General features: G+C 41.1%; 2 protein-coding genes across 7 annotated transcripts in view; one reads left to right on the top strand and one right to left on the bottom strand.

Moving 5' to 3' along the window:
• The window catches only part of MANBA (mannosidase beta), a 45,716-nt gene extending 40,962 nt beyond the window's left edge, over nt 1-4,754 (top strand). For all 3 annotated transcript variants that reach the window (XM_059844192.1, XM_059844191.1, XM_059844193.1), the window contains 3 exons: nt 14-156; nt 1,884-2,141; nt 4,323-4,754. In XM_059844192.1, the coding sequence (XP_059700175.1) occupies nt 14-156; nt 1,884-2,141; nt 4,323-4,547 (626 nt within the window). In that variant the 3' untranslated portion in view covers nt 4,548-4,754. The remainder of the gene's footprint in view (nt 1-13; nt 157-1,883; nt 2,142-4,322) is intronic.
• Nucleotides 4,755-9,723: 4,969 nt separating this feature from the next.
• The window catches only part of NFKB1 (nuclear factor kappa B subunit 1), a 57,935-nt gene continuing 39,805 nt past the window's right edge, over nt 9,724-27,853 (bottom strand). For 2 of the 4 annotated variants that reach the window (XM_059844190.1, XM_059844188.1), the window contains exons 13-24: nt 27,356-27,442; nt 26,300-26,494; nt 23,136-23,277; nt 19,909-20,023; nt 17,754-17,955; nt 15,920-16,089; nt 14,987-15,089; nt 13,945-14,069; nt 13,047-13,113; nt 12,557-12,729; nt 12,245-12,422; nt 9,724-10,595 (exon numbers count right to left, since the gene is read on the bottom strand). In XM_059844190.1, the coding sequence (XP_059700173.1) occupies nt 10,408-10,595; nt 12,245-12,422; nt 12,557-12,729; nt 13,047-13,113; nt 13,945-14,069; nt 14,987-15,089; nt 15,920-16,089; nt 17,754-17,955; nt 19,909-20,023; nt 23,136-23,277; nt 26,300-26,494; nt 27,356-27,442 (1,745 nt within the window). In that variant the 3' untranslated portion in view covers nt 9,724-10,407. Of the gene's footprint in view, nt 10,596-12,244; nt 12,423-12,556; nt 12,730-13,046; nt 13,114-13,944; nt 14,070-14,986; nt 15,090-15,919; nt 16,090-17,753; nt 17,956-19,908; nt 20,024-23,135; nt 23,278-26,299; nt 26,498-27,355; nt 27,443-27,853 lie in introns of all 4 variants that reach the window. The other 2 variants (XM_059844189.1, XM_059844187.1) reach the window with 1 other exon arrangement.

Here is a 27,853-nt window from a genome sequence, read left to right as displayed (position 1 = left end):
TAACCATTTTTAGAGTATGGTGGTAAGTGGAAACTGCTGCATTATTTTGCCCAGAACTTCTTTGCACCACTGCTGCCTGTGGCCTATGAAGACAAAGGGATGTTGCACATTTATGGTGTCTCAGATCTTCATGAGGACCACAAGGTGACTTTGAGGGTAAGTGGCAACTACCTCACCACTCTTGTGTGCCTCCTACAGAAATGTGAGAAGCTGAAGCGAGCACGTCCTTGTACAGACAAGCTTCAGTAAGGCCATGCTCAAAAACCATGAGATGCAACTCTAGCGTTTAATCTTAGGGGCAACAGTATTCTTTATTAAACTAGTGTGTAGTGCTTCACAGAAGAAGGAATTGCTTTGCTTATAGCCTGTGGGTATAAGGCTGAAATGAACAATTCTGTTGAAATCTTAAGGGGATTGATGGTTAAGTAGAACAAAGTGTGAAAAATGGTACCTCACTACTTAACAGAACTCTTCCCTGGGTGTTAGAACTAGATAACCTGCTTAAGTAGGGGGGAAAAAAGGGATTGCACCATTGCTTACCAGTACTCAAACTATACAGCTTTGGGAAAAAGGACTGGATTATCTTCTGAAATATGAACAGCACATCTTTAATTGAAGGTCACCAATGCATGTCATCACATTGCAATTGATGCCTTAACTATTTTCTGATAATGCTCTAGAAACTGATAGGATTTTTAAGGCAGTATATGGACTGCTGTGTTTTCTTGTAGACAACGGTCTTCCTTTTCAGCTTGTTACATTTTGTTGCTATTAACCATATGGCAGCCAGACCCCAGATGAACTGAGGGACCTCTTTCCACTATGGGATATAGCTCCTGACATAAAGTGTGTCCCATGTGAAAACCGTGTGAAGGATGGAAAAACAGACTTCGAGACCTGGAATGACTCACTGGTAGTATGAGTCGGTCAGCTCCTAGATCATTGCTTTGTCTGGTGGGCTTCCATGAATTTTCAGATTTATAAGCTTGCTTATATGGAGTAAAATATGCTACAGAAAATGGTTGCAATTTCTGGGTAGTCAGTTCTTGGAGGAGGACTGCACTTAATGAAATTGTTCATTTCTGGTTTGAGTTATTCTAACAGACATAAATTCAGATTTTCTGATAGCATCAGAGAAGTGTTGGCAGTAGAATAGTTCTGATGAATACTGTATATTTCACTTCAAGAAGATTTGAAACTTAACTCTTGAAAGGAGTTAAGATCTATTCCTGACTGCACACTCCTGTTAAGGCAAAAAATAACTGAAAATTTATGAAATAGAATGTTTTAATTCTCATTAAGTGCCTAATTTCCAAATTATGCCCTTTTAAAAAGGGTATATTCATAATGCAATGAAAGATGTCTGGGAATGTATTTTGCTGTATTAATATAACCTTCATAATCCCTTTTAAGATGATGGAGCTTGCTTCAGTTTAAGGGTGATTATGCAGAAACTCTAGCATACCCAGCTGGGTTACATCAGATAACGCTGAGCAATCTCAAGAAAATGCTCTGTTTGAGTTTTTTTAAATCCAGGAAGGGAGGAAAAAGAGTCAACAAATTAGTCACTCAATAATTCTATTTCCCAACACTCACTTGGCAGGAATTGGTGCACTCTTCCTCTCAAGGAGCCTGGAGAAAACAAAAAAGTCTTGCAGTTCAAGAGCAGCTCCAGACTGTTTGAAATGGATCTCTTGTTAGGATTTCAGTATGATCTAATTTTTATGCTATATCTATTGTGTAGTTTCTTGCTAGGTGGAAATCAGCTGGTGCTGTCAGAAAAACATCTGTTGTAATGAGCAATCTGAAATCTAGGATGCTGCATTGTGTTCACAGATGTAGCCTTTCTTCTTAGCTTTGTGCTCTCTCAATGTGCTTGATAGGTCACAGTGCACGCCTGGAGCTCTTTGGAGCCCGTATGCACCCTTGCCAAAGAAGGTGTGACTGTTAAAGCACAGAGTGCTGTCCCCATCTACAAGGAGTCCATCTGTGACCTTCTGGAAAGATGCAGAAATTGTACCAGGAAAAGCTGTGTTATTACTTTCTGTCTCGTGGGAGAAGATGGGCTCCAGAGTCCTAGGAACCATTACTTCCTTTCATCATTCAAGGATGCCGTGGGATTAGAGAAGACCCAGCTTAGTGTAAGCATCAATCATGCTAAATTACTGTATTTGGTTTTGCTAATCCTGCTGGTTTGGGTTGTTTGCCGGCTGTGCAGTGTGTGATTCCACTGAATGTTCTTTCTCCTTGGTTGTTGCTATTCTGGCTTCCAGGTTAAGTTCAAAATCAGATTTTTTTCTGGTGTCACTATATGTATATGCAAATAAGACTGCTGGGGTTTGTTTGTTTGTTCGTGTTTTTTTTTTGTCTGGGCTTTGTTTTGTTTTAAGAATGAAAACTCCCTTTCATTTGTTTAGACTGTTTTCCACTTTGCAGCATTGCTCCTTTCTTTCTTTTTGTCCCTAGACAGCAAATAGCATCATGACAGGTTGTCTGGGTTGCAGAAAGCACTGTATATCAGGATGAGGTGATCCTAGTTCAGTTGAGTGTGGAGTGCATTATTGTCAGCCGTGTTTTCTCTGAAGTGCTCACACTCTCACATCAGTGGAACATTGCTAACGCGCACTATTGCAGTATTGCATGCTCCTTTCCTCCTCTTTCAAATCCCTGCCCTCCAGTAAGGGTTCTTATTTGCATAATAGTGATTATTTCTTAATAGCTGGCAAGTGTGTCAGTCTCCTAAACATGCAAAAAACCCATCAGTGTTGTATAACACTGTCATTTAGTCGATTTGCTGCTTTTTCCTAGATTTCTTCTGCTCCTAGCAAGCTTGCTGTATGTATAGAGAGCTTGCATGCCCTGTACGTGTGTGTGTGCACACATGTTTTATTAAACCTCACTGCTTAGCATGTACAGCTTATTGGAAAATTCCTAATCATCAGATGGGCAGGATGGGGACCTTTGTGTTCTCACATTTGGCTTTCAAACTGCAGCTTTGCTCTTTAGTGCTAAACTGAACAAGGGGGGAATAGAGGTCTAATCTCTTTGAATCTGGACCAGCATAATTGCTTTGCAAAAAGAAAATGGGCCAGATTTTCTCTTCTTATCTCTTTCACGACAGCACAGCCTGCCTCCTGAGTATACAAAGAAAAGAAATCAGCCTGTTTTAATTTTTTTTTTTCATCTGGTGGTACAATCTGCAGTCTGAGTCATGCTGTGGGGAGGTTTTTTGTTTGTTTTGGTTTGGTTTTTTGGTTTATGGATGATATCATCAATAAGAAAAGCTCTGCAATTGGAGCATTTTTGGAAAATTTCATTCCTTTATCTTGTAATGGTGTTGTCTTTGCAATACTAACTAATAAGGATAGCTAGCAAGATAAATGCAAAGTGCTCATTTTAAGAAATGCAGCTGTGATTAAAAAAATGACTGTGTTGGGAGAGGCTGGTTCATCTATACTTAGTTATTAATAAACTAACTAGGCTTTCAAATACATTGCTAATCCAAGAGCTACAGTTCCTAGCATTGCTTTTAAAAAGCATCAAAAGCATTAGTATTTCTTCAGGAAACAGAATGTGTAGAGGATGTGTGCTTTTTCTCAAAAATGAATAGCATTGCTTTTCTTGTAAGTAGAACATGATGCCTGCATTGACTGTAATTTGTCCTCTTTTTATAGATGGTTAACTGGTATTTGAAAGTTATCTAGCATAATCTTTCATTATGGTGACTGCTGCATGAAAATGGATCCTGGCTGGGATTTAAAGTCTCTCTGAGATTTAAGTACTGTTGGAACTTAATGCAAAACATTATACCTTGACCTTTTTTTTTACAATTTTTTTTGAATATATAACTAAATTGAGTATAAGGGCTTCACTGCCATGATGCATTAAGATGAGATGTCTTTCTGTCTTACTGGGATTTTTACCATCTTTTGCTTTTGTGTATTTCTACTGTCTGTATAATTGAAAGGCAAGCTCTCTTAGCAGATGTGAACTGGTAAGTTGAGTGAAGTGTTGGTGAAAGGACAGATCTCTTTCTCTGCAGTTCTACTATGTAGAACTCAGATTACTATTTACTCAGTTATTCTCATAAGAAGATGGCAAAGTGATAATACTTCTTGGCATTGTTCCACAATCTGTAGTATTCTGTAGGAAGGCTCTAGTAACATTTGCAGTTTTTACATGATTCTTAGGTATGAAGAATACTATTTTTGATCAAATATGGTTGTTCAGCCTGTTTTACTGATATGCAGATCCTTCCCAGTTTGAGGTCTTCTTTAACATGTATTTTTTTAAATAATACATATTTTTTATTTCTCTTTCAGGCATCTGTGTCCCAACAAGATGGCATTTATATATTTGCTCTCCAGACCACTGCAATTGCTCCTTTTGTTACTCTGGATGTAGGGAGTATAAAAGGCAGATTTAGTGATAATGGTTTCCTCATGACTGAAAAGAAGAAAACGGTTGTGTTTTATCCTTGGCAACCTACCAGTGTTGAAGAACTAGAAAGTTCACTAATCTTGACCTCTCTACTGGACGTTGTCTGAGAATACTTCATTTCCTTCTAGATAAAGAGTGAAACAGGAGGAGAAAAAAAAATTAGAAGAATTTGATTGAAGCTGAAGTGACGTGCACTTTGAGCTGGCTGAAGAACGTACTGTCTCTTCCTGTCTTGTGAATTTTAACTGCTGGTTCATTGTAAAGATACCAACAGCAAAGCTTACATATAATATATGTGGTGTATTGAAAAGACATCCATATTTTTTTCTAGTTTCACTAAGCTGTAAGTGGAAATTTGGTTTAGGATAACAGCAAGGTATGCTGGGAGCAAGGGAGGAGGACAGGGAGTGAAGCTGGGACTGCCTCCAGTAGGCTACTGAGCCACTCCGTGGGTAGGTTGCTAAACATTTGGCTTGTCTGTCAGCCATGGTTTGAAATGCAGCTGGGATCTTGCTGGGGTTCCACAAGGATCCTCTGTTCACCCAAGGAAATATTAACTTTCTTGCAAAGCAGAATCAGTATCACAGTAGGTGGAGTTTGAAGGAGCTCTGCCTCTGATGTCCATCGCTGTTGTAAAAGCAGCACGTGAGCATTACTCACTGGTGGTGTGGGGGGTCTGGGGCACGTGTGGGGGGAGCAGCTGTGTGTTCCATTGCAGAACTCAGACTCAGCTGGAGTTGTGATCACAGTTTTAATGAGCATGTTGATACTTTGGTGTTAACCAAAACTGACATACTCCTGGGCGAGAGGAAGAACTTACAGGTGAAAGGGAAATGATTAATGAGAGTTTCTTACAAATGCTTTATTGGGTCACCAAAACAACTAACTGCAGTTGCATCTGGTTCAAAACAAGTCCTAGTTAAAATAAGACATGAAAACAATCAAAATATGGATGTGTATGTGCCAGTGTTAATAGATTTTTTAAAATAGATAGGGAAAATTACAGTCATGAGTAAAACTTAACAAATGCAGGCGCTGACAAAGGAAATTAAAAAGCTGTTCTGAGAGTCATCATGGGCCAGCAATACCAGAAAAATCCTTCAGTTTTTTTGGTGTCCTGGAATCAAGGTGGAATCAAAGCAGCAGTAAAGTCAACATAAGGTAAGAAAGAAAAAATGTGGAGAGAATATGATTAATATGTACTGCTGCAGTGTATTAGGAAGAGGGCAAGTCTGTTGATGTCTTTCTTTTACATTGATGGAGAAATGTCTCCTCCAGCAACATTTAGATAGAATTTCAAAATGGCACTTAATAGTGTTAAATAAATAAAACTTTGGAGTAATCACTTGTTTAGAGGCAAATAAGAGACCTATCTGAGGTCAGTGATATTTGTTCATCTCAGCATATGAGTGAAGTTTGAAATATGTAGAAAAACTTTTGGATTGCTAGATGCAAAACCCATTTATTAATTTGGATAACTGTGACCTCATCGACCCTGTCACAATTTTTAGGCAAAATCTTGAAAGAAATAATGTGATACATGACTAATAAGTGATGAAGTGGCTATGCAAATAAAGTCTACCAGCACAGTTATACATAGCAGCATTCTATTATTTTTTCCCTGTTGCTTTCTGCAGTTACCAGATTGACATAGCAAGGTTTGGGCAATTTTTTAAATTATTGCTGTTTTTGAAGGTCAGGAGCTCCCTAAGGAGTAGGTCCATTCTTTCTCAATGAAAATCTTTGATTCAGCACTAGGTCCCATTATGAAAGATTAGCAATTGCTTAAGCCACATGCTTGAACTCAAAAGAGAATTTAAAGGGGAAGGTTGACTTCCAGTATTGTTTTAATATGCTTAGTATGTTCTTTTGGTTTCCTGATGTTGTAGTAGGTGTATAATTATAGAAGCTGTTCTCTCACCATGCTGCAGTGGCTGTAAGGTGTGCTGTGGTTAACCATTGGTACTTTTCCAGTGGCATCCTGTGCTATATTGGTTACGTTGTTCTGCCTTTGTCTCAGATCAGGGCAGAGATAGGAAGGTACCCCGCACTCCTGTCGACACATCCATCTTGCCAGCAGAGTGTTGGTACAGCTGCAGCAGCTGTAACCTGTGTTGCCAGTTCTGTGTGATGGGGGTTTGGCAGCAGGAGCCTTAGGACAGCATTTGGTAGGTGTGCTGCTTGTCCTCAGTGTCATTACATTACTGGTGGCTGCAGGAGAGGGGACTGGCCCTGTCAGTGTTCCTTCAGGGTGCTTCCATGCAATGTCCTGTTAAGGACCAGGGAATTCTCTTGTGGTCACGGCCTTTGTTTGCTCCTGGGCCGCTCTGGGCTGTTCTCCCCTGATGGCAAAAGCAGCAGCCAGAGTGCCCCACAGCCATGACAAATGCCCTTCCAGAACAGAACTTGAGAGCACATGTATTAGCCAACACACTCTATGGTGTTGGCTAATCTGTTGTCCTAAAACCATTCTCTGGCTGGGATTTAGCTGTGAACACATTCTGGGCTTACAGAGGCTGTTTTGAGCTTTGGAGGGCACCTGTTTGTACTTCCTGCCACACAAGGAAGACTTATTTTGCTCCAGTTTACTGAGCATGTCCTTGGAAGCTTTTTCAAGTTCTGCATTTTCTCCAGGAAAGAAGCCTGCAAATGTATCTAAAAATTGCTCTCTAAGTAGGTGTTCATAGTTCTGTGTTAGGCTTTCTTGTTACCTGCTGTTTGCATACCTTGTGGTCTGGACAAATATTCTGCCTTAGAAGTGCATCTTTCTTCAGTGCTTTTACTTCTGTTAAAGTTCCCTTTTGGTTTTGGAGATGTGTAGCAGAGACCATTTCCTTAACTTGAACCGGTGTCAGGAGCAGAGAGATGGGCCAATGAGTTTCTTATTTTCAGTACAGGAAGCTGGGGTTTGAAGCTTACAAGCCAGCCTTTTATTGTCAGAATCACTGTTTTCTTTCTTACCCACTTAGGGTACCAGGAAATCATGGTTTGAAATTTTTAGGACAGGTTTCAATCCAAGAGTTGTGTTTACATAACCTTTCTTTCCAGTCAGATGTTACAAGGTAGCAAAACAAAAGCCCCAAATTAATTCAGTTAGTGTGGAAAACCAAAACTTAAATGAAAAAAGGCCATTCCTGTAAGAAGTAGTCAGTTAGTAGAGACCAGAATACCTGAGCTAGTGCTCTTCTGCCTTGTGCATATGGCAAGAGTGACTGGATGGCTAAAAATTTATAGTAGTTTGGTTTAAATGAGGCCATGGGAAACCTCTGCAGCCTTGGAAAAACATACTCCAGCCTGGCTCTTAGTGGGACATCAGGCTGCTTCATAATGCTAAGAGTAGGAAATCAACTCCTTGGTAATTAACTTGTGTTGTCTTTTGCTATAGGAATCTTTTGAAGCCAGCAAAATTTTGGACTGACCATTGGCCATTACTCTAGAACTGCTTTATTTCAAGGCATGATGATCACCCAGAAAAGCCAGAAGCTCTGGGATGGTGGGTGAGTATTGACCACTGCACCATGAGCTAGCAAATGGGCACCCCCACTCCTGTCACTTGGGGGAAGCAAGGAGAGTGGCTCTTATTTCTTAAATGCATGAAAGAAGCATTGTACTTTCCAGGCAAGGGAGAAAAGACAGTTCATACACCACTACATGTAGGTATGAGTCTTATCCTTCCTGCAGTCCACAGAATCTCAGAATGCTGCCTAGAGCTTCCCACTACCAGCCAGGAAATGTACAGCTGTAGCAGCCAATCTAAAATCAAGGGCAGTTTAACTTTCTGAATTACTCATTTTATATCAAATGTAGAGAACATCTGAAGAGATCTGTTGTCACAACTTTTGCTGTTGTTCACAAGTTTCTGTTGTTTATTACTGCAGCAGAGTAGCAGAATAACAGAGCAAGCTCTATTCCACTGCACATACAGATTGAGTTTGGAGGTTTCTCTCTATAAGCCGGGTGTAGACAGATGTGCTCAGTGGTATTTTTCTATCTCTACACAAAGGGGCGAAAAACCTAAAAAGATTAAAGCCTTTTTTTTTTTAATACACTGAAACTGAGAAACTGACAGACTGCCATTTAAAGCACTTCCATATACAGGGCCTAGGGAACCTGCTGTGCATGATCACTCACCTGATAAGCAGCTATTATGCAACAACTGGTCACAAAGTGCTTTAAGGAAATACAGATCCAGGTGTCTCCTGGTGGTTTAAAAGCAGAGCTGGTCAGAACTAAAGCTAAAAGGTGTGCATGACAGCCAGGGTGCCCTGGTGACCTGCAGGATTGTAGAAACGTCAGTAAAAATCCCTGGCAGCTCCCTGAGCTGTGCTGGAAATTCTTTGGAAGCAGAAGGTGTGTTTTACTTGAACAGCAGCTCTCCTGGGGCTCAAAGAGCCCCTCCACTCCTGGAATATATGAACCTTTGCCTGTTTCTATTAGAGCTGGAATACCAAAACAACACTGGAGAAGTAGATTAATTGAAGAAAAATCTATATCTTAGACACTGCCTAGATGATTATACATACAAGAACTGAAAGAAAGAAAGAATGGCACTTTTACTCATCTTCTCTGGAAGTAATTAACAGTCTCAGAAATTCAGCCAGATTATAAAATAAATTCACAAGTTTTTTTCATTACTCATAGTTTAATTCATTACAGCAGCTACCACTCTAAACAACCATTTTCAAGGTTTATTTTGATTCATTTTCTCAAGAGTGACACCCAGGTTACTGAGCTGAGCCAAGAACTCCCCTGTCAAAGCTCCATCTTTGTGCCACAGAAATTGGCTAGAAGTAAATGACAGTGGTACAATGCCCCTCTTGGCTTTTTCATCATGAACTCTGATACCTGTTCTGTTTAGTTGGGCCAACATCAATAACAGGACACTCACCATCTCAGAACTGATGTCACACAAGAAGAAACACTGCTCATGAGCAGTTACTACTGTAACTGGAGATTTAGACAGCCCAAAGAAGAGCTGTCTCATCAGAAATTTGCTGAGACACTAAATAGTTGGTTTCAGTGTAAATTATTCTCTGCTGCCATAATGAGAACTAGAACAAGGAAGAGGCCTTAATCCCAAAGCACAGCTACTCAGCAGCAGTTGATGGTCCTGCTCTCCCTCCACAAAAGATAGTTTAGCTTTGACAGGTGGCTTGCAGCCTTTCATTTTAGTGCTTGGAAATCAGCATGATCTTGTATCAATGCCTAAAATGGAGATGCTAAATCTTCAATACCTCTACTTGAAAAGTAATGTAAAAATCACAGCAGGCACAGACAGGAGCATTAATTTTGGGGTTTTATTATAAAAGTAAAATAAAAATAAGCATTTAAAAAGCACGCTTTCTCAAAAAGGATCGGATATAAAAAAAACTATTTACAAGTAGGAAAATGCCAAACTTGAAAAAAGTTTTGAATAAGAGGCACCAAAGTTAAGTTTAAATACATTATTTGAAATATACAAGATTCTTTCAGGATTCTCTTTTTTCGCCAAGTTGTCACTGTTGTGATTAATGATTTTTCTTTGCCAGCTATTTTATAAGCTGTTTGCATGCAACTGTGCTGCAAAAATTATGAAGAGAGCAGCTAGAAACTGTATCCTCTGATTGCTCGTGTGCTTAACCTCCTTAGTAAGCTTGTATCATGCATTAACAACTTCTTTTTCATCAGTAAAAGAAAATCCTCACAGACCAGGGAAGCTCAGTCAGTCAGCATCCAGACCTGTGTATTAATGCAGCAGTGGAGCCCTGGTTGTTGTAAATGGCTTGTCAATGAACACAATTAAATGTACTTGAGGAAGGAAGCAGTGGCTAGGAGTCACATGCTGCAGTTGCCATTTGTTTGAGTTCAGGTGGGGTTCTTCCAGTGCACTTTTGGTTGTGAGTTCCCTTCCCTCTGGCCAGGATGACACTGATGTAATTTGAAATGTCCCATTTGTTCCTGTAACTGCATATTGCCAACTGAAGATCACTAGTCAGCTATGCAATTGCTTTGCCCTGAACTTTGATGTCCATAGCCCAGGGCCATTTTGCCAAGTGTTAGTGAGGACTTGCTGGTCAGAGAGTCTGAGTAGGTGAAGCTCAGCTTGCGGAAGGAGGTCTCCACACCACTGTCACATGTGCTTTCGGGGTCTTGGAATCTGCTACTGTAGAGCTCACCTGAGGGACAGAGAAAAGGGAAACATCATCACTGTGTGGCTTGAGCAAGGCTGCTTTGAGAAAAGCCTAAGGAATACAAACCAACAGGGTTAAGCTCTTCTATAGGAAAATAAGTCTAACAGGAGGTATTGTAATAGGAAAAGCTGTGCTGAATGTTTCCAGGCCTCCAAAGGATGTGATCTGATGTACAGCAGAGATCAGCTTGCAGTTGGAGCTTGGATGGGATGAGAAGCCTGGTGCTCTACTGACACTTATGCTATTACTGCACTTGGGTCAGGACTCTGCCCCGCTGTGGTGATTGCAGGGCAGAAGTTCTCTGTCACACTCTGTGCAAGTGTACAACTCCAGGAGGCTCCTAAAACTTCTAATTCTTGTTATTTCAACTTACAGATTTCTTTTTGGGACAAACACTTGAAGAGCTTTCATCTAGTAAGTGATCCTGAAATAGGAGCAAGTGAGTAGGATGTATCACCCTTGCAGGATCCACAGGAGCGTCTGACTGCAAGAGCGGAAACTGAAGGTACGATGTGGGATCAGTGTGACTGAAACAGTGGTGGTACCTTAAGAGTTTAGTCTTGTTTTTCTAAACAAACATCTTAAAATAAACTATGCAATGCCCTCCATGTTGCAGAGGGAGCAGAACCCCTCTTACCCTTCAAGATGAATCTAAAGGGGCAGTATGTGTACAAGCACATTTTTGGGTGGGTGAGAAGGTTTATTTCATGACTGACCAAACAGTTTTCTATAGAGAATAAACTGGCAATGATAGACTGGAATGGAGTGACTGTGGTGTTTCTTTTTTCTTACCAGAAATACCTACAGTGTTTTTACACAGGGTATAAGTTTCCACATTTGGCTACAGGCAGCACTACCAGTGTTTGCACAGGAAGAAAAACAAATGTTTTTGTTACTAAACCTGGCCAGGCAATGACTGAACAGCCCTGATGACAAACTTCTCACAACCTCTCTTTCTCTTTTAGTTGAGTTCCCTGCCCAAAACCACTGTAGGACCTCTATCATTGAAGGTGCTCAGAACTCAACTGGACATAACATGGGCAACCTCATGTCATGTTCCACTGGCCCTGCTCTGAGCAGGTAGTTGGCCAGCAGGGCTCTGCTTAAGGTCCTGTGTAACCTAAGCCATCTCCAGTTTCTTTACTTACAGAACACTGGACCATTTTGGAGTGCTACACATTGTGGAAGGAGAAATTTAATACTGAAGTCTTGCTGAGAAGTTTAGGAACCCAAAGTGTTTTTGTTAATCCAGCTATGGGGTGGGGGGGTGGGGAAGTCAAAATCTAATGGCACTTGTACACACCTAGGAGATAATTGCCTATATTCCCAGTACACCCAAGGCATTACCATTGGCAAATGGCAGGTGTCTAGTTTTAGCAAAGGGCAGCAGTAGAATGAATACTGTGATGTAGGCATGATGATTCAAGTGGTTAATTTTTCCTCTCTCTCCTATGCCTAGCATATACCTATGATGGGAGGGGTCACACTGCAGTAAAATATTTCTGAAATCAGTAAGCAGGTGAAGCAGTGTGTGCAAGAAGGCATGCAATCCAAACAAGTTCTAGATAGAGTGGGGAGGGAAAACTGAAAAAACGTCTTAAATAAAGCTGTTCATATTTTGCTCTCAGTTTTACCTGTCTCTCCATTTGCAAAGGTGAGCGGTGATGATAATGGAAGAGCTTTTGCTGTGCTGTCCGCCAGGGGAGACGGTCTGCGTGAGATGGACAGTGCTTCCTGAATTATTTCTATGGCTTCTGTGTGATCCATCTGTCTCAAAGCAGTGATCAGCTCTTGAACTGTGCCACCAGACACCTGAAAGAGCAGACATCAGATACTCAGCATGATCCAGGCTAGCTAAAACTGCAGGGCTGCACTGTCTCACTGTGCGGGAGAACAAGGTTCTCTACATGTATCAGTGTTCTTTATAATGTGTTACAGCACCTTACCTCATAGTTATCCAGCAGAGTCTTTGATGGGGAAGGGCTCAACCTGAAGGCATTATTAAGTATGCCAAGACCCAGTTTTTGTGCTAGGGTGGACCAGTTTTTGGTTGGATCAGGCAATTCCAACAGTTTGTAAAGCTGCATCTTGGAATTCTCATTCAGCTCTCTCAAATGTCCTGGGGAACAGAGAAATATGTTAGTTTATTATTTATACAAAACATGCACCAGTTCATTTTTAAGAAGAAACAAAGCCAAACCGAAGACTATTCGAGAGTTCAGTCCTTGCATTTACAAATGTATTGCTGCAATACTGCAAATGTACTCCTTGTCCTTGAGACATCTCAAGGTAATCATGCTCATTGTATGAGTGGTGGGGTGGGAGGGCATCTCTTCTCTCTCACCAGCTCAGTTACAAGCAGGGCAATGTCATCTGCCACTCCTCTTTCAGTACTCAATTACTAGAGGGATATTGTCAAGTCTTTATAGGTGTTACCTTGTGTGAGTAAGTCCTCCAAAACCTCTGCTGACTCATAGGGTTTGCCATTTAATATGTCATACACCTAAGAGAATACATTAAAGTCAGTATTTAGCAGAAATCTGGTTAGTGTCCATTAAGTCTCAGCAGTGTTGTATAAAATTCCATCTGTAAATCAGCATTTTTTTTCTCTCCCAGGCTCAGTATGACTAAGGATATTGTAAAAAACCTGTGCTAAACTTTAGGGAGAAATCTTGAGAAGTTAAATCTCCCTTTATTTTAAGCTGTGTCATCTGGCAACTATTTTCAAGACACAGAGGAAGTCTTGGCAGTAAATAAACGGCAGTAGCAGAGACTAGGCAAGGAGCTGCTGCCTGCTGCTGCCACCAGTCATTTAAAACAAAGCCTGGGTTAGATTTTCAGCTAAGCTTGGTACCACTCCCCAGCTCCAGATGATTAGAGGTGCTGACTGCTTATCCTTTACATTCACACCAATCCACATACACAATAGTCAGCTCAATCACTGTTTGGGTAGAACACAGAAGTGCATTTTCCAACCACACACAGGCTGCAATTCTGAAGAACACTCAGCAAAGAAACCCATTGGAGAATGGGCCTTCAAACACAAGCTGCCCACCCAGGTAAATACTTTCCCACACTGAAGACTGTAAGTGCAACTGCTTCAAGAACTGCCTGGTCATTTCTGTTCAGCAGCCTTAATCAGTGGAGCTTTCTTCCAGTGCTGTTTCGTCAGGGGAGTTTTATGACTGAATTAGCCTAATTTTTGACGGCAAATTAATCAAATGAATTGCAGTAATTTTGGATGCAATGAAAGGAGCTGACTGAGAGAGCTGAATTATCCTTTATAATTGGAAAAAAAACAACAAAAAACTAAAAGAGAAAACAGATCCCATACCTCAGAGTTGGCTGCCATATCCAGTGGTGTTGTTCCAGGCACAATCCCTTCATCATCATCTTCATCATCTTTCACATAGTCTAGATCAAACAATGGCTCAAAGTTCTCAATGTGAGGATTGGCACCTGAAAAACAAGGAGGGGGGTGGGAAAGGGGCTTCAAGTTGCTTCTCAATAATATTTAAAATGTGTTCTATGTACTGAATGGCAAATCAGCTCATTTACTCCAGTTCAATGATATTTTATATTAAGCTGGCAAGTAGCTCTTTTTATCAGTTACATTTAAATGCTGTCACATCTCTGCACAATGCTACTCTCCATTATAAAGAGGGGAAAAAAAACCTGACAAGCTGAGCCTTAGGGCCCAAAGAAAGAGCTCTGGTTGTATTAACTGACTCCCAGTGCCATGTTGCCTCACACAGCACAGCATGCATGTGATGAAGGGATGGTGTGGTGCTGCTTTTTAGAGTGTCAGAGAAAGTGGGGGTGTTTTTAAAAGACCAAACAGGCAGCCTCAGCAATGGGAGGCTTAGGTTTCTGTTCCAAAGGAGAAAAATTAGGTTTAAGTACAATTGAGAAAATGTTCCAATAAATATGCCAACCTAATTCTTCCAAAGTGACAGCAGTAGGGGACACTAACAAGCACATGTTTCAGTAATGTTTGGGGTTTTTTTTGGCTTTTTCTTTCTAAAGCAGTCCAATACTTATCCCACATACATAAAAAGATCACTTCTCCGCTTCTTCAGCTATAAAAGCTACAAAAAATCCTCAAGAAACTTCCCAAAGTCCTCTTGACAATTTTTTTGACCAATATAATTCGCCTTTCCAGCCATTAGATGGTGCTGAAGAGTAATTAGTATAGCACCTCAGAGCAGGACTTTCTGAGGAAATTCAGACCTTCTTGCTTTTAACACCTGACTTCCTCCACCCAATTAAACAAGTTCATTGGCCACCCATTTAAACAAGTTCATTCTGCTTTGCAGCCTTCTAACTTGAGCTGTCACTGTGAAAGTAAAGTCTCCAGCAAAGATCTATTTCCATACCTGCTGCTTTGAGAACTGCTGCTAATTTTGTTGAGCCCCTTCCAGCTGCTATGTGAAGTGGAGTTGTCCCATCATATGTAGTGCTGTCCACATCTGCATCACCCTAAGTTTTTGTTGAATGGCAAAAAAGAAAAGAAGTCTGTACAAAGCAGCTGCAGAGGCTCATGTCAGCATAAAAACTGCTACTGTGCAAGTAAGCACCATTCCCTGTCTGGTAGCATAAAAACTCTTAACTGTTGCCTGAAAAGGAGTTAGAAAGGAACAACAACTGTCTACATGCATAGGGTGGTAGTGTGCACCACTGTCAGAGCAGGAGGCACAGGGTATATCTCCAAATAGGTCCGGTAGATAAAAGCCACTTTGCACCCCCTGTAAGAGTTCTGCCATCTGCTTGCCCATGGCCTTTGGAGTGGGAGTGTTGTGCACAGAATCCTGCCCTCCTGCTGCTCTTCAGAATGGCCAGGCTGGTGGCACATCCCTGCATGAGCACAGAGGAAAGCCACACAGCCAGCTGGGGTGTGTAGAATTAAGGATACCAGAATCAAGGTGTTATGGTGAGATAAATATTTACAGATTACACAACTACATCTCTGCACAACTCTATACCTGTTCTATTTTGCACAGAAGAAGGGATGAACTTGTTCATGGTAACTTCAGTGCCTGCCAGCATTACTCAGTGCAAATTATACATGGCATAGGCAATCAGGTTAGGGTCACAAACTCTAAATTCCTCTACTTGGTCAAAAGCTTCACCAGCAATGCTGAACAAAACAGTAACATTACCAGTAACTTTGCCACTTTACCAGTTCAAGTAATCTAATCAATAAACAGGGACCTCCCCCCTTACTTCTGTTGTTCTGAAGCATTGAAGGATTGTCAACAGCTTTTAAATATGTAATTGAAAAACCCGGAAGAAAGAAGTTCTGCCTTTACCTCAAGTAACAGGCAGCCTGCCAAGGGGATGTTCTCTTGTTCAACAGCCAAGTGCAATGCAGTTCGTCCGGATTTTTGTTCCTGAGCATTGACGTTAACACCAGCAGCAATCAGCTGTTGGAGGCAGGACATACTATTTGCCATCACCACCATGTGAATTGCACTGAGGCCTACACAAAACACAACCCATCCATCATCTGCATTAATATTGTAAAATTCAGAAATGTCAGAGTTACGAGTTTCAAAGTGAAAAAACTGTAAAATGAGTTACTGTAGTTACCTCAGCAGAAGTAACATATTTTGCCTGCTTATACACTAAAAGATGATAGAATCATAGAATTGTTTGGATTGGAAAGGACCTCAAAGATCATTTAGTTCCATGCCAGTCCTGCCATGGGCAGGGACACCTTCCATCAGACCAAGCTGCTCAAAGACCCATCCAACCTGGCCTTGAACCTACTTTCAGGAATGAGGCATCCACAACTTCTCTGGGCAAGCTGTTCTAGTGTCTCATCATCCTCACAGTGAGAGCATTTGTCTCAGATCTAATCTGAGCCCACCCTCTGTCAGCTTAAAGCCATTCTCCCTTGTCCTATCCCTACATGTCCTCATAAAACACCTCTCTTCAGCTTTCCTGTAGGCCCCCTTCAGGTACTGGAAGGTGCTCTAAGGTCTCCTTGGAGCCTTTTCTTCTCCAGTCCCAGCTCTCCCAGCCTGGCTGCAGAGGAGAGGTGTTACAGACCTGTGAGCATCTTCATGCCCTCCCTCTGGCCCTGCTCTGACAAGCCCATGTCCTTCTTATTTATGTTGGGGGCCCCAGACCCTAAGGGAGTACTCCAGGTGGAGGCTCAGGATGAAGTTAATGGTGTTAATAAATATCTTCTTTGTGCATAAATTGGAACTTGGAGAGTCAAAACTATGCAAGGAGAAAAAAAATCAGATTACAAGGTGGAACAGAAGGCAGGAACTACAGAGCTCACCTAGAGCATCTTTTTGCCTCAAGAGAATAGCCTTAAAAAGCAAATCTGCATCTTGTTACTAAACAAGTAGGTACCCATTGGCCCCATCTGCCACTGAACATCTAGAAAATGGTTTGGAGAGTAACTGGTATATTTTAGTATCATCCTCCTGTAAGGTCACAGTGACCTGACACCTCAAGAATACCTGCACCAGAAAGATAATAATAAAGCCTTTTTTAAAAAACCAACCAACACCCAACCAAAAAAATCCCCTCTCTCTGAAGAACTGAACACAGTTTTTGGAATCCATGACGACAATTTTAGGTCAGACATTTTACGATCTACTAGAGCAGGAGTACTAAATTGAAGTCCCCTGCACACTGAAAAATGGGAGAACTGTCTCTTTGTGGTTATTTTACAGGCTCTAATTCTGTATGGTCACAAAGAGCCAGATATGAAACTCAATATGAGTGCAGAAACTATTTCTAAGGGGATTTCATTCACTAGGCAGGAGGAAACATTTTCTTCTGGGGGGATTTTTTAAAAAAGCCAAGGGTGGCATAAGGAACAAGATGAGCACAAGTGTTTGAGGTTCTGTGAGATGGAAGAGAATGTACAGGGACAAAAATTCAAATCCATGCTGTGTCACATGACCATTACCAATCTTCCTGTTCTGTATAACCAGAAAACTGACACGCCTGTTCTCTCTCATCTGTGCCTGCAGGCATATAAAAGCCAAGGACAGCATATGAAAAGTGGGGAAAGATGTTATTTTCAGGGTCTGTAACTACCCATGTAGCAACACAGTGTTGGTAGGAATTGTGGTGTGTTTGTCAAGTAGGGAAGTGTAAAATACAGCCATTATCTTTCCATACCTTCAGCATTGGGGAGGTTGACCATGGGAGATACCTTCTCATGCCTGAGGAGCAGACTCAAAATCTTGTCATCTCCTTCAGCAGCAGCTAAATGTAAGACAGAATTGCCGTGGCGATCCAGAAGGCTGACATCTGCTCCAGCCTTCAGCAAGTTTTCCACCACCTTTGCCTGCTTTGTGATTACTGCCAGGTGCAGGGGGGTCTGCAAGTGACAGAAGCAAGCCATGAGAAGATAAGCAAAGCTACAGGACTTGCACAGAAATCTCTGAAACCCATAAAAGCTCCTAGCATGAGAAGATTGTACACATATGCAAGATTTTAGATGGCTTTGGAGTGGTGTAACTTCTTTTCTACTGAATACTACAAATAGGGCTTCTACGTACTGGAAATAAAAGCTGCCTTGCCAATGTCAGCAGTTGGACTTTGGGAAGAACAAAGATGCTGCCTACTCTATCAGCCAAGGCACTGACCTGGCTATTTGAGCATTGCAGTGCAAGGGACTTGGGAAGTGAGATCATCCCTGCGTCCCCCACACACTGCAAGGCTGCTTCCGCTGCTGCCAAGTTCATGCCACAGTGGGAGCACACGTGCTTTCCAGGCCCTACTCAGATCCTTTAGCAATGAACCATCCTTTCATTTTGCTCCTGAATCAGAGATTTGGAACCACAGGCATAGAAAAGAAGAAAATCCTGCAGGCTGCACAGAAAAGAAGAAAATCCTGCAGGTTCTGTGCATTTGTCAAACTGCAGAACAATTGTGCATTTATGCCATGTGTGTTGAACTAGCTGATCCCATTTGCACATTCCCCATTTCTGTGCACCTGCAGCACTGAGCAACGCTCAGGCTGAGAGGTTTTGGGACCTTCCAGAGGCTGGTTGCATACTGCATTCTTGTCAGTTCTGAGCAGCATCACACAACATACATATGCATGTATTTAAACAGTAAGCATTCTAGTGAGGTCTGGGAAATGGTATTTCCAATACTAAAATAATTTAAAAATTGAGTAAAAGTCCATATTTAGATTACCTTGACAGAGGACTTTAAAAATAAAGCTTAATTCCAGCTCTGCACAATAAGCTTGTGTTTGTCAACAGATCTGTCAACATATTTGCAATTAATTACTGCATCTATAAGGTATATGTCAGCTTTCAAATATCTGTAGAGAAGGAAAATTCTAGCCCAAGCCTACATTCTCTTCTGCCAATGGCTTAAGGTTTACGTTGAAGGTAGGGAGGGCTGTAGAGGTTCTGTAGTCAGGGATTTATTTCCGATGTAGAGCCCAGCTTTGCTTCCTGTTTCTGTTAAACACAGGGCACAGAATTCAATTCAGAATCTTCTGCTTACTTTCAGCAGCCTCCGCATTTCAAACTTAGTTTATAAAAACATAAAAATGTGAAGGAAAACAAGTCAGAATAAACCCCCTGGGACTACCTGTATGGAATTAAAACCTGCCTTTACTGTTCACAGCAAAACAAATGACACAAGTGTCAGAGTGCTGCTCGATGGCGTGCACAGTCTCTTTATAAAAGAGTCTTTTCCACAAAAGTTCCCACAGCTCTTTTTAAAACTTGAATTACAATGCAAACAGGCCAGACTATAGCTGAGGAGACAGAACTGTGCCTGCCAGTTGTTTTCCTCCTAGGTTAAAGACAAGGGGATGGGCTTTTCTCAGTTACTGCAGAAATGAAAGGGAAATCTTGGTGCTCACATGATGGGCACAAATACAATCTGGGCTGTAGGAATGGCAGAGGTTATTATGGCTTCCACATGTGCCTACAGATACGTGCCCACAGATAACTCATGATGCAGGAACTGACTCATGATCCCAAGTTAAGCAGTGTCAGAAAAGTCAGAGGCGTCCAGAGCTGGCACACTGTAATCCATACCTCTGGTTTAGTGACAGAGAAGTCAAATACTGAAGCCATGAACTGAAGAATTTACTCTTTTTGGCCTATTCCACAGTTAGCCCATGGAGACACTTCTGTTACCATCAAGAGAATGATGGACATGCTCTCTTTCCTTCACAACCTTCCAATATATCCGTGTCTCTAAACTTGTTTGCATCAGTCTGATCTCTTCCCACAAACAGCAAGTTGTGCAATTTCTTTTTTACTGGCTAAACAATCAGCAACACTTACACCCCACAACTGCTCACCTGATAGAGGTCATTTCTCATGTTAATGATGTCATTGTAATTCAAACGGGGCATCACTTCCAAGAGGTTTTTCACCAGCTCAGTATGAAGGTGGATAATTGCTAAATGAAGGACACTGAAACAAACAAAAAACAGATTAACCAATTTACACTGTTTTCAAACTTATTACAAAAGTTTCAAGGCTTTGCTGTAGATCTGAATGCATTCTGATATAAACACTCGACTATTAGAGATAATGATTCCAACACTAAGTATCAAGACCTAAAATGAATCCCAACACTGAAAAAAACCAGGTCAGAAGGTAACTGTGTAACCCTTCAATCACAAAAGCAAACTGAGGATGGCTTTTGCTGCCCCTCAGCATTACTTTACTACTAGTCTAATATACAAAATGTGTGGCACAAAACAATTATTTCAGAAATCCTCAGACTCTCTGCTGGTTTTCTGTTTTTTTTCATATTTTGAATTATGCAGCAGATAAACACTTCTTGCTGTGAAAACCTTCCTGCAGAATTTCCACAAACCTCTCTGCTACCAAAGCAGATTTTCCCTTATGGGTTTCCCCAGATCTGTGGGTTTTTCTTTATTTCGTTTTCAAACAGAAAAATGACTAAGAAGTCAGGCCCAGTGACTAACAACCACAGGATTTGCAACAGTGGCCAGAGGCATCCTGCCAAAAAAGCACCTGTTCTGAGACATGAGTGACTGCATAGCAAGTCACTTTACTCCTACTGGGTTAGTGCAATGGCCCTTCCATGCTCTTCTCCAAAGGCAGGTCCCTCACCACCAGTGAGGGCTGGATGTGCAACATGGCACCAGGAAAAAGCAGCTTGTGAATCCATCACCCCTGTCCCACAGAGCTCCATTTTCCTTGCTACCTTAGGACTTCATTTGAAAATCATGCCCTTTGTTTTCAAACATACCCTGCCAAACCCTTCATTGGCACATGCTGACCACCTTCTAGACTCATCCTTGAGCAAGTTGCTGCTGACACAAAATATCAGCACAGGACATGTGGTGTGTCTCTTATGCCACTCCAGAAACACCTGAACAGTCTCAGATTGACACTTTTGTCAGAAAAATAAAAAGGAAGTTCTGTGCCACTCAGGGCAAGAAGTCATCTAGAGTTTGAGATGGAGAGCAGACAAAACCAGAAGATACTTTAAAAAACAGAAAAAGATAATTTACAAACCAAACTCATCCTTAAAGGGCATTTTTTATTGATTCTATATACTGCTGGAAGTATCATGGCACCTTCCCTCCTTCAGCTCCCCTGTGCTGTACAGTCCCACCATTACTGGAAAAGTGCTGTTCCTCTGCTCTGATAGATGCTTTTCATTATGCTCTGTATCATGCTGACATTTAATTTCCAAATCTCACTACAGAAACACATTTGTTCTTCTACTGCTTTTAGTTCTCATTTCAGCAGCAAGTATTTTAATTTTACCCTACCATTATATGTGATGCTGCTGACTAGACCACAAAAGGTCAGTTCCATTTCCTAAACATTCCTCCATGAAAAGATGCATTTGAGCACCACTGTAGAACCATCAGATATCTACAGAGCCATGGTACTGGTATCAATACAGTCACAGCCAGTGTCACTGAGTGTTCACTGTAAATATACACTAATCACAGGTTTCTGGGTTCTGTCTCAAAGCCATAAATTGCTGACAGCCAAGTTTTTTGAAAGGCTTAAGCAAAAACTTTCTAGTTGCCATATATTTTTAATGATTAAAGTGCAAACCAGGACAATTTTTTCATTAATTTTGACCTTTTTCCTCTCCCCCAAGAGAGCTGGAAGACAATCACCAAAGCTTTGCTTTATCAAAAAGTTGTGAAGTAATACAGATGTGCATTATGCTCACAGAATAAATATATCTCAGGAGAAAGGCAATGTGAACTTGAGCCTCACATAAGTGCAGGTACTTCTTGACCCAGCAGGGAAATAACTATTTATTATCATTCTAAAAAGTATTTTAACTTAGTTAAAATGCCCTGCAAGTCCAAATTTGAGGAGTACCTTTTTGGTATTTAAAGGCAGGGCCTACTTGCTCAATACTCATCTAAGTCCTCTCTTTCTTTTCTCAAACACAGAAGCTATACTTTCCATAGCACTTGTAGATTTTGTCACTAGCTCCCACCTCCTTCATATTCCTGCTTATCTCAAAGCAGACATTAGGTTTCCAGCTGGAAAGCAAAGCTTGTAAAGTAGCTCTCTCTGATTGTGTAGTCCTCTCTCTGTAATGTGAGGCTTATTTTCACTGAAAATGGAGTGAAAGTGGTAACCTTTCTCAGAGTAATTGAACAGTGGGATACAGGTCTCAGTCACTTGAAATTTTCCTTCTTGAGGCTTCTCTGGCTTCTACTGTTCCAAACACTACAATTTAAGGAAATGTAGGTGATTGCACAGGGCCTGCCAGCTAAAAAGTAAGGATGTGATAGTGTCACTTGCTTGTTATCTTTGCAATTGTTCAGAGCCCTGTTGCTGAATTTTGTTTTAAATAACTACTGATCATTAGTTCCTCACGGTACTTCACTCTGGGTTCCACAGAACCTGCATGGCTATAACATGTAACAAGTAACAAAGTAGATTTCCACTCCAGCTCACATTATTGAAAGACCGATCTGCAAATAATAGCAGCTAAGTCTGCCACAAGCATCTGTGCAATCCCTTGGAAGACAACAGTACAGTACAGACATAAGCAAGAGCAAAATAATGTCCTCTGGAAAGAACTTGATGCCAGTGGGAGAAATGCAGCATGGACCCTCCAGCTATTGTTTCTACATCTCCTGGTGCATCTCTTACTTGAAGCACCCTATGAAGACTTCAGGACTTGCATGGAATGAAAAGCACGGCCCTCTCCTTCAGCACCAAGCTGAGGATCCCCATACACTGCGAATCATGATGCAAGCACAGCTCTCCATGATCAGTCAAGATTTTAATTAAGAAGGGCAAAGAATCTCAAACTCACAACATGCTCAACATACCCAAATAATCAGGTTATTTTCTGACAGGTACTGGATCAATGAAGTTCATGTTGTACATGACTTCTTTACAAATGAAACAAAAGTGTCAAATCACAGCTGTACCTCTCCCAAACAGCAGAAAGGAGAAGTGGTGCTATCAGTGATTGGCACCCATGAGGGACAGAACAAATTGACTACACCATTCTGCCCTCAAACCCATTGGTTTCAACCCAGCAAGTGCAGTGTGATCAACTCACTTGTCCCCATTATCATCCTGGGCAGCGGTGAGGTGGCGCTGAGCCGCCAGCAGCATCTTCACGTCTCCAGTTACGGCATAATCGAAGAGAGCGTCGCAGTGGCGCCTGGCCAGCTGCATGGCCTTCTCCAGGAACAGGGCATCTGCAACACAAAGACTCCTCTTCATCAGCTCCGTTGTTTTCCTTGGAACACCACCTACTTTTGACAGGCACTTGTGCTGTCACAGAAATACAAAGTGCAGACCGCCAAGCATTATTCACTGCTTCACTGAGATGGTTGCTAATTACTTCTGAGAGATAAGGACAGAGGGAACGAATGCCTAGGAAGGAAAAGAAGGTGCATGCTGAGCATTCAGGCAGCAGAAACCCTGAGAACAGTCAAATCTGCAAGTTCCCTCTGGTTTGACTGGCACTGAATTAACAGCACTGATGTTCAGTTGTGTGGAATGAGACAAAAGGAGCAGAAATTGGATCTGGAATTTGCAGGTCAGAGTAGTTTTTCCTTGAGAAAGCTGAGGCATGGGAAGCCTAGGTGACCCATCAAATAATGCAAAGAAGCTCAGAGAAAAACTATGGAATAAATGCAGGGCTTTGCAGTCCTTCTCCGACTCAAACCATGCAGTCTGGCCTGCACAGCAGCAGCACTGAGAGTCTGTTCTTCTGTTTAAAACATTTCACTTTTTGCAATGCTTAGTATTTGTTTCCCGATTTTAGAGTTATAAAATGGACAGCCACTGAGATTTCAAAAAGCAGAAGTTGTCATGGTGGGGAGGCAAAAGGGAGAAATGGGAGAAGAGAAACTCGTTTGCAGAGAAAAGTAACTCTAGCTGCTCTGTCAATACTTTTGTGGTTCTGTATCAGCAAGAAACTAGTGAAAATGAAACAGATGAGCTCTGAAACTACAGCATCATTCTGTGAAGCAGCATCATCTGAAACCAGCCTGTATTTTAAACAGTTTCATGTTTCTATAAAACCTTGTAAGGTTGGGAATTACAAAGTGCAAACAAGTACAACAGCCTGTGTCATTTAAAGCACACACGGGGAGACAATAGCCAGGATTTCCAGCTACACAAAGCCAGGCATTTAACCGGGTCAGAAGTGTGCCCCTGATGAACAGGAACACAGCACTGCTGTCAGGCAAAGACTTACTCAGCTATCCATGGAGCTTATTGTTCTGGCCAGTACATCCCTGTGGCTACTGTACTGTATACCTGGGCTGATGGATTTATATTTGCTATTTACCTCTTAACACTAAATGTGTTATATTCAGGAGAGATAGTCAGGTTAAAGGGTGTTAAGCAGTTCAGTCTTTTCTTGTTATACATATTTCCAAAGATCAAAGAACTGGATATTGAAACTCCCTGGTTTTCCATATCAAACACACAGGAAAGATGACCTTCAAAACATAATATGTATCTTTTAGTCTAATAACCAAATTATTTAGCCTGCAGTAGCTATTTTATGGAGCCTGTTCTTCTGCACCAATTCTTTGTATAATCTGGAGCTAGAAATTGCCTCCTTTCATGCCATTACAATAGATTAAAAAAAAAAAAGGTCAGCTTCCTGCCCACAATATTAATTGCTTGGCAAACAGTTAAACAATTCAGACCCCTCCTTCATGACAACTAAATGGACATTGTTATTTTTTTTCATATCAGCACAGGATTTTGTTCTCTGAACCAGTCACAGGATTTATCAAACCAAAACTACAAACAGCAGGTTCCTTCAGCACCATCCATTCTCAGATCTCAATTGGCTACACCTTGGAGATGTTTATAACTTCAGCCCATCTCCTGTGCCACTGTGGATTCTCAAGCCACAAGTTTCTGGTGCTGTTAATAGCAAGTGTCAGACAGGGCTGACACACACAAGGTAATGTGCTCTCTCCCTGATCCAGGGAATAACAAAAGTGGTCTAGATCATGTTGCACTTGGTAAAAACCAGAACCAAGAAATTCCTTTGTGCTCAATTCCTACCAATACCATGTCTCTCTAGTCCAACTACTTTTTTTTTTTTTTTTTTTTTATTTTCAGGAAATGCACATCTTGCTGTCTGGGAAAGGGTGATTTGTAGTCTTTTTATATTTTAGAACTCCTCTGCTAAACCAGTTCTGATGACTACCCTTGCCTTCCTCGTCCTTTTGTTTTGCTGCCTGAAATAAAAAGACAAAACCCCTTACAACAGTATTAAAATGGTAAGATAAAAAACCAGCTCTTTATTAGAAGCTTCCAGGTGTGTCCACAGTTATGGGCTATGGGCACACCCAGGAACAGATTTCTACAGTTTTTGTAAGTTTAACAAATTGTCCCTATCTAACAGACATTGTCCAATTAGGAGAGCAGTTGGTTAGGTAATTTTTCCCCCAGGTACTGCCCCACTGGAGTTGGTCCAGGGCTTCTTTGCCCCACTTCTTTTACATCTTCTAAGATTCTGATTGGAAAACAAAATGTTCTTTCTGTAGGACCTCTACTTGAAAATAAGACTAAACAGTATTTCAGGAGTGTGTTAGAAGGTTAGCTTATTACTCTAAAATCTAAGAGAAAGGGTAGGAAAAATACCAGGAACTGTATAACCACATATTAATGGTCTACAAAGCTACAAATATATAAAAAATACATAAAAAGCAAAAATGTTTAGGCATTAGTTTGATGTGTAACACTTTGCTACTGCAGTTATTTTACTGTGTACTTGCCAATTGTAAACAGGCACCTTTACATTTTAAATTCAAACCAATAATGCTACTTTGCACGCAGTTCAGCAGTGTTGCAGGGAAGACCTACCGCAAGTCACTAACACCCATTAACTCACGCACTAAAGTCTCTCAAATATCAAAAGCCAAGCCAACTGCTGAGTTATATTCCCTGTGCCTTCACTGCTTGCAGCTTCCTTCCTCACACAAGTTTATTCAAAGGCAAGGTTAAACATGCCCAGCAGGCAAAGCTGCCTCATCTCCTTGCATGACCAGCAGAAACTCAAGTGTCCAACAGCAGTAGAAAGGTGGAAGGTTATCTACAGAACTAGGTATAGGGATGGACCTTAGATCTTGGGGGATGTTCATGTTCTGAGAACAGCAAGCAGACATTTTTGGAGTTTCCAAACCTTTAATGCTTGCTTTGCAGTACTGCAGTTTGATATACCCTGAACAGATTGACTTGCTCACTTACCCTGCCACCTGCAATCTGCTTTGCTTACTTCAGTCTCACAGGAAAAACCAGAATCCTCCTTTCTCTCATCAACCGCAGACGTTCTGCACTCAGTGCTCTCCACGGCTTCCACCTTCACATCACATTTCATGTCCCACTGGTCATTTTGTTTATCACAGCTCTTTCTGTCTTGTTCAGCTGTGCAATTTGATAGACCTTCTAATAAAAAGTAGAATAATTAATGTCCCGTACCATTGGTTTTTGTAATACAAATGATAAAACTCAACTAGACAAAACCAAACCCTGAAAAATGAATACAAAAATTTACTTCAATGTAAAACTTATCACTAAACTCATGAATCATAATATTCCAGATGCCAACACACATGGATAGACAGACACAGTGATGTGACTGCTCTAAAGTGATGTTAAGTCTTTGATAGTCTCTACTTTAGAAATAAACTTTTATATATTACAACAGATTCACCTCTCTTTTCATGGTACAAGAATGTAAATCTGAAGTACTGACACAAAATCTAGCAGAATTACTCAGACACATTTTTTTTTCCTAACAGCAAATTCATCCCAGAGACTCTGGAAGTATCTATGGAGTAATCAACATTACATCTGAAATTACCTTCCTATTTTAGGAAGCCAAGAATATCCTTATTATTAACTTAATCTTTTCCACTGATTTCTCTGGGCTACAGGGTAGTACCAGACTGTGGCAACAAAGGAAATACATTTTCTGTGGTCTAGTCCTTGGGTCATCTGTAATCAGCACATTCAAGCAAGCAAGAGGGCTGTTGCTGGAAATAATACATTGAATACAGAAGCACATGGAGGGGTTTTGGTCACTGCTTCTCAGGACTGCACAGTAAAAAGAAACTACACTTGGAGAGGAAAAAAGAGAAGCAGGGCAGTATAAGCTACACAAACCCTCTGCTGTCAGAGGTTTGAGAAGAGGCCCTCTCAGCATGCTTAGCTAGACCTGCCTGACACTTTGGATCATACTGTAGAAAATAATACAGGTCAAACTCAATTAAACTGTTGGAAGAAAGACATATATGCTGTTACCATGTTTCATGCCAGCATTGGACTTTGTGGTGCCAGGGAAATGCATCCCTCCAAAAGCAGAGTATCCATATGAAGGAAAACTGAACCCTAAAGAATGGAGAAAGATTAAGAATTGTTAGAATAGAATTACATCCTAAAAAAGAACACTGAATCTAAAGAACTGAATTTTTGTTTTCTGCATACCTTCTGCTTTATTCCATCCAATTAATTTTCCAGGCTAAAGATGAGCTCTTCCCCACCCCTTCAAAAATCCAAAGAAATTCGAGGTGGTTGGCTAGTGACACTCTCTACCCCAACATCCACAACACCACACAAATGTAGTATCACTATGTCTTTCCTCTAAAACTCAACTGAGACATCACAAGCTGCCTCTGTGCTTTTGAATCTTTGTGATTACAACACATTTGTATTCTGGTGTTATGCTATACATGTGCTGTCAGCAACACATGTAGCAATTTGAAAACTGCTGCTCTATTCCCTGCTCCAAAGAAAGGGCTG

The sequence above is a fragment of the Haemorhous mexicanus genome, chromosome 4, assembly GCF_027477595.1.
Source record: "Haemorhous mexicanus isolate bHaeMex1 chromosome 4, bHaeMex1.pri, whole genome shotgun sequence".
Taxonomy (NCBI): domain Eukaryota; kingdom Metazoa; phylum Chordata; class Aves; order Passeriformes; family Fringillidae; genus Haemorhous; species Haemorhous mexicanus.
The sequence above is the reverse complement of the archived record's forward strand: the minus strand, read 5'-3'. Positions and strand labels throughout refer to the sequence as shown.